Source organism: Oryx dammah, unplaced genomic scaffold, assembly GCF_014754425.2.
Source record: "Oryx dammah isolate SB20612 unplaced genomic scaffold, SCBI_Odam_1.1 HiC_scaffold_17, whole genome shotgun sequence".
Classification (NCBI taxonomy): Eukaryota; Metazoa; Chordata; class Mammalia; order Artiodactyla; family Bovidae; genus Oryx; species Oryx dammah.
In genome coordinates this window covers 73,429,073-73,438,601 of record NW_024070201.1, presented here as the reverse complement: position 1 = coordinate 73,438,601, position 9,529 = coordinate 73,429,073, and the positions used below count along the sequence as shown (strand labels likewise).

General features: G+C 56.4%; 1 protein-coding gene across 1 annotated transcript; it reads right to left on the bottom strand.

Moving 5' to 3' along the window:
* Nucleotides 1-2,605: 2,605 nt before the first annotated feature.
* On the bottom strand, nucleotides 2,606-8,216 carry SLC35C1 (solute carrier family 35 member C1). Its single transcript, XM_040259079.1, has 2 exons — nucleotides 7,022-8,216; nucleotides 2,606-3,244 (listed from the first exon to the last, which is right to left on the bottom strand). Exons 1-2 carry the CDS (start codon nucleotides 7,554-7,556, stop codon nucleotides 2,685-2,687), a joined length of 1,095 nt encoding a protein of 364 aa, XP_040115013.1. The 5' UTR covers nucleotides 7,557-8,216; the 3' UTR covers nucleotides 2,606-2,684.
* Nucleotides 8,217-9,529: the final 1,313 nt, after the last annotated feature.

Here is a 9,529-nt window from a genome sequence, read left to right as displayed (position 1 = left end):
CTTTGTTTAAAAAAAAGGTGTGGAGGGGAACCAAAGAGAAGGGGAACTGTGGACTTGCCAGGGAAGGCACACTTCCTTTGCTTCTTGCAGGCGAAAAACGTTCCTGGGGATGGCCCTGGCTCCTTTAAATACCATAGAGACGAGCTGGGGGCGGTGGAGCTGACTGGGAATCTGGGATGCTGGAAGGCTGGCTCTGGTTGTTCCCTGGGCTTTATGTGCATCAGAACTGGGGTGTTCTGCTGCATGTGGACACGAATCCATCCTCAGACACTGTACATCTTTGTGCTTTTCTGTGTGGAGGACAGCAGGCTGTTCGGTTGTGTCCTGTGGATTGAGGCTGCCTACATTTTTTTCAAACTATTTAGATTTTTCTTGAATCTTGTTCAAGAAAGGGCTCATAACATGAAGAATGTTGTCTCAATCTTCTGACTATACAGAGGGTGCAGAAACGATTATGTCCCTTCTCTGTTTAAGGGACCTGGTGATGGCTTTAAAATTGATTAGAATCAAGACCAGACAGACCACAGCATTCAAGGCTGTTCACACCATGACCCACTCTCCTTTTCTATACACCCCTCTCGCCAAACAAAACCTCTCACCACTCCCCATGTACTCTTTCCTCAGCTTAATCTTGTTTCCTGGTCAGTCTACCCCTGCTCCTGGAGCCCCTGCTTGCCCAGGAATATTCAGACACCCTGGCCCTTGTGAAGACGTGGTCTCTCCATCTTCTGAGATCTCAGAGCAGTACTGCATTTGTTACGGGAGCCTTAATGTGTGTTTATATTCTTGTCCCTTGAAGCAGATTGGGGTCCTCATACCAGTACATCCTATCACCAGTGCCTGGCATGCAGTAGGTGCTCAAAAACTGCTGGGTATACTTAAGGGCACTGTGGTTAAGCAGCTGTGCTCAGAAGGCAGAGACTTCTGTCTGACTCCTACTGCTACCTCTTTCTTCCTATGCTCCTTCCTGAGCCTCAGTGTCCTCATCTGTAAAATGGGTGAATGACTGATGGCACCCACCTCAAGGCGTGTTGGGGAGGGCTGTGGAAATGAACGATGGAACAGAGCACTCAGCAGTGTCTTGCCTCCGGCAAGTACCCAGAAAGTGGCAACAATTACCAAATAGGAAACTTGAGGTCTGGAAGCAGCTTTGATCTTTGGATCAACCCCTGGCCTGGAGGGAGAACAACTTCTGAGAAAGACTGTTGTGCTAGAACCCAGGCTTGAGATGGCAGGGTTGGGCCTTAGTTCACAGGTCCCATCCAGACCCTGCCTGTCCCTTCTCACTGCACACACACAAGATGTTTTTGTCCAATTTTTAATTAAATTGCACACAATTCAGGGCATCAAAGTCCCACCAACTTCATTAGAAACCACCTGGGAGGGTGGAGGGACAGGAAGAGAGGGGTGGTGAGAAGACCCACTCTCCCCAGCCTTTTGCTACAGGGACGGAAAACATCAGGAGTTACCCCCCAAAAGTTGGGTGGAATGAAACACCCAACAGAAGGGACCGGAGTCACGAAAGCCACCCTGAGGCCTGGAAGGTGGGGACGAGCAGAAGGGAAGGTTCTTTCAGCCTTAAACTCAGGGATGTTTGCAACTGTTAGCTGAATGCTTTCATCTCGATCAGGTTACCACCCCAGCCCCACAGGAACTGTATCTCGAGGGGGCCTGGCACAGCTGAGGTAGAAAGCTCTGAGCTGACCCTTGCTCCCTCAGCACCTCCTGGGGAGGCACAGTTCGCAGAAGCCAGAGTGTCTCCCTGGCTCCACTTCTGGGAGGCTGTTCCCTGAGCCAGGTAGCTGTGCCAGGTGGCAGCTGCCCCTTAGGGGCAGGGGAATGAGGCGGGGAAAACTGGTGTTGGGGACTGGCGGAGAGTGTCACTGAGCCTGCTGAGCCTGTGAAGGACGCACCATGTTCAAACAGTGGAGACGTGGGGTGCAGATGGGGGACAGGGAGCTCTCCCATGATGCAGCCCATTCCCAGGCCACTTCCCAGCAGCCCTTGCGGGTGCCAGGACCAGACTTGGGTACCGTCTACCTTTCATCCCCTTTCATGGGACCTGCTGGTCTCACCACAGAGAAGAGGGAACGTTTGCCCATTTACTCCCTCAGCCCAGCCCATGCTCTCCTCCAAAAGAAGGTTGGTTTGGGGTGGGGGTGGGGGTGTGGGTCAAAGCTGTGCTACCTGCCCGGGACACAGAGAGGTGAGGTTTCTCAAACCCTAAGCCTCTGGTGGGGGCGGGTCACAGCCCCATCTCCCCTGAGTGTAAGTGAAGACTGGCTGGCTTTGCCAATGCTGTCCCTTCAAGGTTGTGGCCTGTTCCCAACCTCAAAGGTCGTGTGGAGGTAAAAGGCCCTGGAAGGGGTCACAGTCTCTGGCACGTGCCCCTGTCCTACTCCCTGCAAGCTGGTACTCCTCCAGAGAACCTAACTGGCTCTTCTCACGGGGGTGTCCCTCCTCCCTGTGGGAGGACAAAACCCTGGAACTAGGAAAGGGGGTTGAGACAGGTTTGGCAACTTTCTGACGACACTAGGAAACCCTGGCGGTTTCATTTCAACCATTTCAACCACCAGATTCCTGTCACGTCCATAAGGCCACAGTCTCCGGGTCCAGAGACACCTTCATTGCATTCAGGGGCAGGCTCCCTGGGGGCTGGGCCGTGCCTGGGTCTCTGGAGACGCTCACACCTCCATGTTGCTCTTCTCGTTCTCCCTGGGGTGGGGCTCCTCCTGCGTCTTCTTCATCTCCCGGCCCCTGACCCAGGTATAAGCAGAGGAGCCCCCCAGCACCATCATGTTGCTCGTCCACCAGAGAAAGCTCTTGGCCTCCTCATAGTAGAGGACGGCCAGCACCGTCTGGGCACACGCTTTGGCTGTGCCGGACACGTTGTGGGTCAGGGGACTGGTGAACTTGATCTGCAGTCCCGTCACATAGCCGATGGCGAAGCCAAACAGGCCGCCCAGCGTCATCATACCCCAGAAGTGGGCGCTGCCCAGCTGGGGGAAGGTGAAGAGGGCCCGGAGCTCCCCCAGCACCAGGAGCAGGGGCAGGAAGAGGACGCAGGCGTTGACGTTGTTGTAGAAGGTCAGACGCCAGATGCTGCCGTCCACCGCCGGGAGCACCTTCTTGGTGTAGATGGCATTGAGTGAGACGCAGAGGCTGGCGAGCACACCGAAGAGGGTCCCCGTCCAAGACAGGGTGCCCTCTGCGCCTTCCTGGTCCACTCCAAGCCAGAAGCCACCTGTAGCGGGGAGAGGGGAATGAGCATGGGAGGAGGAGGGACAGAGAATTTTGCCACCCAAGTTCACAGACTGTGTCACGCTGATCTCACCATTCCATCCCCCCAGCCCTTCCTGCAAGAAAGGTGTGCAAAGTCTCCACTACGTGCAAAGCACCGCACAAGGGCTGGAGGAGTTAGTCCAGGATAGGAACCCTTCCTCATGGGGCTCGCATTCCGGCAGAGGAGAGAGCCATTTAAATGATTCCTTTCCCAATTACTTCTTTAATTGCAATTGTAATGAGGTCCATAAAACAGGACAGGGTGCTGTGACAGCCCTGTAACTGGACAACTGGGCTGGCCTGGGGCCCCCTCAAAAGCAACGTGGGAAATGGGTTCTGAAGGTTGAGCGTGGCTACAGCACTCAGCCATGGAGGTGACCCTGGGCGAGTGACTTGAGGTCTCGGAGCTTCACTTGGCCTCCCGGTCTGTGAGCTGGGAATCTACCCTGGTGACCAGCACTTATGGCCCGAGGTCTTTGGGGCTGCTTACTCTTTCTGAGACTATCATTTTGTGACACCTCCTACCCATGGAGCCTCCTCGGCGCCCCACTGCCCACCCTCAGTTTGGCATGCTGGGCTCCCCAGGCCCTCGAACCCCATCTCCATGCCACAATCACCCCGAGTGGCCACTCTCATCTCCCTGCTTCTCACACCAGGGTTCAGCACCCTTGATCATTTTCTGAACCAGAAATGCTCTCCTCCTTCTTGGGACATTCCACTCATTCTTTAAGGTCAAAGCCAGCCTCTCCAGGGCTGAAGACTCTCCTGGTACCCCCCAGCACCCAGACCTCTTCCTGGCTTCCTCCTGCCTATGCTTTCCTTCAAGACCCTTGCCTGCCCTGGGCTGCTAGGCACCTGCCCACGGGGACAGTACAGTCTCTCTAGCTTAGACCCCACTTTCCCAGAAGGCAGGGGCCGAAATCTTACACGCGTTGTATCTCCTGCCACATGGTTTTGGTGTCAGAGATCTGGACTCCGATCGGGCTCTGTCATTTAAAGGCTGGGTGGCCCATGGAAAGTCTACTTAAATTCTCTGAGGTCCCATGTCCTTCCGCTGTAGACATCTGGGTTCATGTTCTTGACCTTCCACTCCAATCAATCTACTCTCTACCTTGCAGCCAGCATGATCTTCCTACAGGACAGATCTGCTCGGGTCCTGTCCTGGCTTAAAGCCTCTCTGGGCATCTCCACAGCCCTCAGGAAACAGTCCAGGATCACTTAACTTGGGCAGCCTCGCGGGCACAGCCTCCTCTCGCCCAGCCATGCAGAAATGCGCGTTTTTTTCTTCTGCCTAGAACGTTCTCTCCTCACTTCTTCCTTACATCCATCTAGTACTTCCTCTGGCTTTCTACAGCACCTTTTATGTCTGAGTCACGGCCTAACTCCCTGACTGCTAGGCATCAACCCCACGCCCTCCAGGAGCATAGCAGCTGCGTCTACCTTTTCAGAATCTGCATCCCCAGAGCTCTTGGCGCATGCTTGGCCAGTGAGTAATATCTGCTGAGTAAATGCACATAGGTTGTTCTGGAGGTGGTCTTGAGGATCAGAGGAGACAAGACTGGGCTGTAAGCACATGGGCAGTGTTCTCTTTCTCGGCAGAACCTTTGCAAACAGGTACCCCCAGCCTGGTTCTAGGGGCATAGCCAGAGGGCCCCCAGCCCTCCTGCTGGTTACCTTTTGAGTCCAGAAGAGGGACTGCCCCTTTTAAAATTCCAGACCCCAGAGGGAATCTCAGCCAAGAGGGAGCAATGAATGATATCGTCCAAGGAAGGGAGGAGGAGGGGCCTGGAGAGTCACCTGAGACCCCCGTTCCCTCACAAGGAGGATGGGGGTGGGGTGGGGAGGAGGGGGTGGGGGGTGGGGCAACACTGCAGAGAGCAGGCCCAGGCGCTGGGCCAGCAGACAGCACTACCTCCTGGGCGCCTGTCCCGCAGCAGACGTGAATGCACTTTCCCAGAAGCTGTCTCACCATCCACTACGCTGATTACTTTTTGGACTCGGGCCTAGTTTCCCTAAAGACTTCACCGGCCTGCACGTAAATTAGCCAATCAGGAAGTCCCTCTCTCTCCCCTCACACCCCCAACTCCATAAAGTCAGCGGGGGCTGAAGTGGAGATCCCTGGGGCATTTGTCTAAGTGAGGCCTGGGAGTCCATACCAACTCCCTGGGGGAGGAAATGGGAACTGCTGAGACCGAGCTGCCAGGGGTCTTGGCAGCTGCCCTCACTCCAACCTCTGCCCTTCTCTCTCCCACCTTGAACTGAGACTGGGCAGGCCTAGGTCCATAGTGGCTCAACGAGGAAAACATTTTCTAGGACAGGTGGCGTGGGATGGGCCCCTCCCCACCACTGGTGCAACTCAGCCTGGGGACTCAGATACTAACCAAGACGATGTAGGTCAACCAAGATGAAGTCTGCAGAACCAGGAAGAACCTGAACAGGTTCAAAGAAAGATTATGTTCCTGGAAGACTGAGCCTCAGGAGGACTCTGAGGGGGTGGGAAGCTGGGGGTGCTCCTACCTAACGGGCTGCAATGAAACACTTTGTGATGATGGAAATGATCTACCCTCTGTGTCGTCCAGTACAACAGCCACTGGCCACACGTGGTGACCGAGCACTTGAAATGCGGCTACAGAATCAGCTCACAACCGAGTAACTGAATTTTAAAAATTTCACTGAATTTGAATGGAAATAGACACATGTGGTCAGTGGCTACTGAACTAGATGGCACAGTTCTAACCTCTAGGGCAGGGTCCCCAACCTCCAGGCTGTGGACCAGTATGTCCTGTCAGATCAACGGTAGCGTTAGATTAGAAATAAAATGTGCAATAAATGTAACGGGCATGAATTATCCTGAAACCATCCCGCCACTCCCAAGTCCGTGGAAAAACTGTCTTCCATGAAACTGGTCCCTGGCGCCGTAAAGGCTGGGGGCTGCTGCTCTAGGGGACAAGAACAGAGCGGAGTGATTAGAAATACAGGCCTGGGGGGCCAGCCAGTTTGAGTATCCATCCCAGGCTGGATACTTCCTAGCTGTGGGGCCTTGTAAGTGACTTAACCTGTCTGGTGTCAGTTTCCTTGTGTGTATGTAGTTGGTCATGGTGATGATAATACCTTTCAGGGAACCTCTGGGGAACATAGGAGATGCTGGATGCAAACAATCAACACCACATCCCCATTAATAATTTTTATTTTCTGAGGGTCAAGTCTGGGAAGACAGCTAAGTAATCTCAAAGCATATCTCTTGCCACCGTCTCAGGCATTATTGTAAGCCTGCAAGGTCAGAGGATGATGGTACACATATATTTATTAAAAGCTGCAATGTCCTCTAGAAAGAGCACTGGATGAGAAGTCAGGACACTCGAACTCTTGAGAAGCAATAGAGTACAGTGGTCAAGTGTAAGGAGCCAGATTACTTGAGATCAGATCCCATCTCTACCACTTACTAGCTATGTGATCTTTGACAAATCACTTAACCTCTCTGTGCTTTCGTTTTCCCCGTGTGAAGTATAGACTGTAATCCCATCTTGTTTGAAGGACCCTGATTAGGCCCCTAGCTTGCTGGGTGACCTCCAGAGAGTTACTTGCCCTCTCGGGACCCCAGACTCTTCTTCATATGATGGTCAAAACAAGGGAGCTGGGGCAGATAAAGCCCAAAGATGTTTGACAGGGTTGTTCTTTAGGGTTTCAGCTCCCATCCTCCCCCAGTCCCCACTCCCTGTGTCCCTGGCTGGCCACTCACCGATGATGACGCTGCAGGTGAGCAGGGCATAGAAGGAGGTGGTTTGCTTGAGCAGCAGGTAGGAGAGCAGCACATTGAAGACGGTGGTGAGGGAGCGACCCACGTTGTAGAAGGCCACACCCACATACTTGAGGCAGAGGTTATTGAAGGTGATCATGCCAATGAAGACCACCGACAGGGGCAGGACGCTGCGGGCCACCTTGAGGTCCAGGTGCAGGGCGGGGAAGTCCACGGTACCAGGGCAGCAGGTGGCCAGTGAGCTGAGGCCCCTGCACAGCAGCACGGTCACCAGGCACTGGTAGAAGGTGACGAAGATGGGGGTGTCCAGCCGCAGGGAGGGGCTATCCAGCAGGTACTTGTTGAGGAACACCATGGAGATGGACGTGACCCAGTAGAGAGAGACGACCAGGGCGATCTGCAGTGCCCGCAGCACAAAGGGCTTCTGCTGGCTGGCCTCTGCCTCTCCGGGGGGGTCGGAAGTCCCCATCAGTGGCACGTGCAGGATTTTTGACCGCTTCAGAGAGGCCCTGTTCATGGTAGCAGAGGAGCTGGGTCAGCTCACAGCCAGACTGATTTCCTGGAGTTCAGGGCAGCGAGCTCACATCTGCTTTCTGCGAGCTGAAGTCCTCAACTGTCACATGGCGGGTGGCCTGGAGGCCTCCCACTCTTCTCTCAGATGGAGAGGTTCTGATTTGGGGTGAGCTCCACCACCTGCTCCCACCCTCAGGGGGCTCATCAGACAAGATAGGGGAAAGGTGCCCGATAGGCTAAGGCTGGACGGAAATGACAAGTTAGGGGAGAAGGGGCTGGAACCGAGTAGGCAGGAAATCAGCGGGAAGTGGGGGAGGGCGGGAATGGAAGGAGAAAGGGGGAGCAAGAGAAACGCAGGACGAAGGGGCTTCAAAAGGGCGGGGGACAGCGTGAGGAAGAGGTGCAGAGAGAAACAGGCATGGGCTGCTATGGGAGAGAAAAGGTTTGCCGGGCAAGAAGGGGGAGGCATGCAAGGAGCTGAAAGGAGGGTGTGCAGGGAAGTTTGGAAAGAGGGTGCAGGCGAGGTCAGGGGCGCTCAGGGCCCGGGTCCTCTGGACCCGCAGTGGACTGGACCGGTACAAGCCCACGGCGCGCGGTCTTCCCAGGCTCTAGGCTTCCACTCGGCCCCGAAGCCTCCAGACATCCGAGGCCCCTCCCCCGGGAGAGGCGGGACCAGGACTCATTTCCTGACACGCCCCCAACACCCTCCTTAAAGAGCCCGCGCGCGGATATCTCCCTTAAAGCCACAGCCTCGGGAAATTGGCCTTCCGAGCCCGGCTCGCGGCGGGCCCCTGGCAGCCCGTGGGCGCTGCCCGCCCGCAGCTGGTGGTGCTGGGTGTTGGATCTCGGTAGCCGCGGAAGGGTCCTGTGGGTGTTAGAACCTCGGCCCCCTTCCAGCAAACCCTCCCTCCCCGCTCCATCTCCTCGAGAGGCTTAACTCCCTCCGACTCAGCTCATCTACAGGGCCATCTTGCCCCTCATCCGGGCAGGACCGCGTCCCCAGAGCCCTGGCGCCACCCCGAGTCCCCCGGGGTCCAGAGAACCGTGGCCCCGCCGCATCCCTCCACCTAGCCGCGCTCACACTTCCGAAAGCTTGTTGCAATGGCCTCCTTCTCCCTACTTTTACAGCCCTCAGCCCTCTCCCGAGCCTGAAACCCACCCCCCCAGCAACGCCCCCACCCCAGATTCGAGGCCCTCCGGGTGGCCCGATCCAACCCTCAAGGCATTACCCCACTCCCCCTCCCCGAAAGCCCCCCTACCCTGCCCAGGCCGGACCCAGCCGCAAGCTCCTGGCCCAGGGCTGTCTGTCCCTAGCCGGGAGGCGACCCCGGCACTCACCTCCTCTGCACTGGCCGCCAGCCCACGCCGCCTGGCGCTGCACCTGCCGCACCGCGCCCAGGGCCGCGCCCGCGGGAGATTACTTCCTGCTCCCAGCCCCTGGCGTGGGCGCCGTGCCAGCCTCGCCAGCCAGCTCCCCACGTGGAATTGGGTCGGCCGCAGGGCGACCCAGGCCGCAGCCTAATCTTGGCTGCGAGTTATCCCGCCGGTCGTGGGAGCAGGTCCCCTTCTCTTTCCAAGGCCACCCCAGACCCGGGTATCCCGCCCGGGATCCCCGACCACTCTAGTTACCGCGGCTTGCAGGTCCCAGTACCCCGCTGCATTCAACCGGCTGCCGGCCTGTGCTTCTAGAAATGTGTTCGGGGCAACAGCCGAGATTCTTCCCGCCGTCAGTCCGGCGGTTAGTGGAGGGTCCCCCTCCCTCTCCCAGGGACGAGGCCTGGGAAATGGTCGCCAGCCTGGGCCATCACTCACCAGACAGCCGGGAGGACCGACATTTTCCTGGTTCCCGCTCTAGCCGTTAACGTTGGGTAGCTCACTTCTCCAGAGTTACCGTCCTTAACTAGGAGGCTGGACTTTGCCAGTGGGTCTCAACCTCCTAGCTGATATGGTTGAAAGTAAAGACTGCTATTTGTTTGT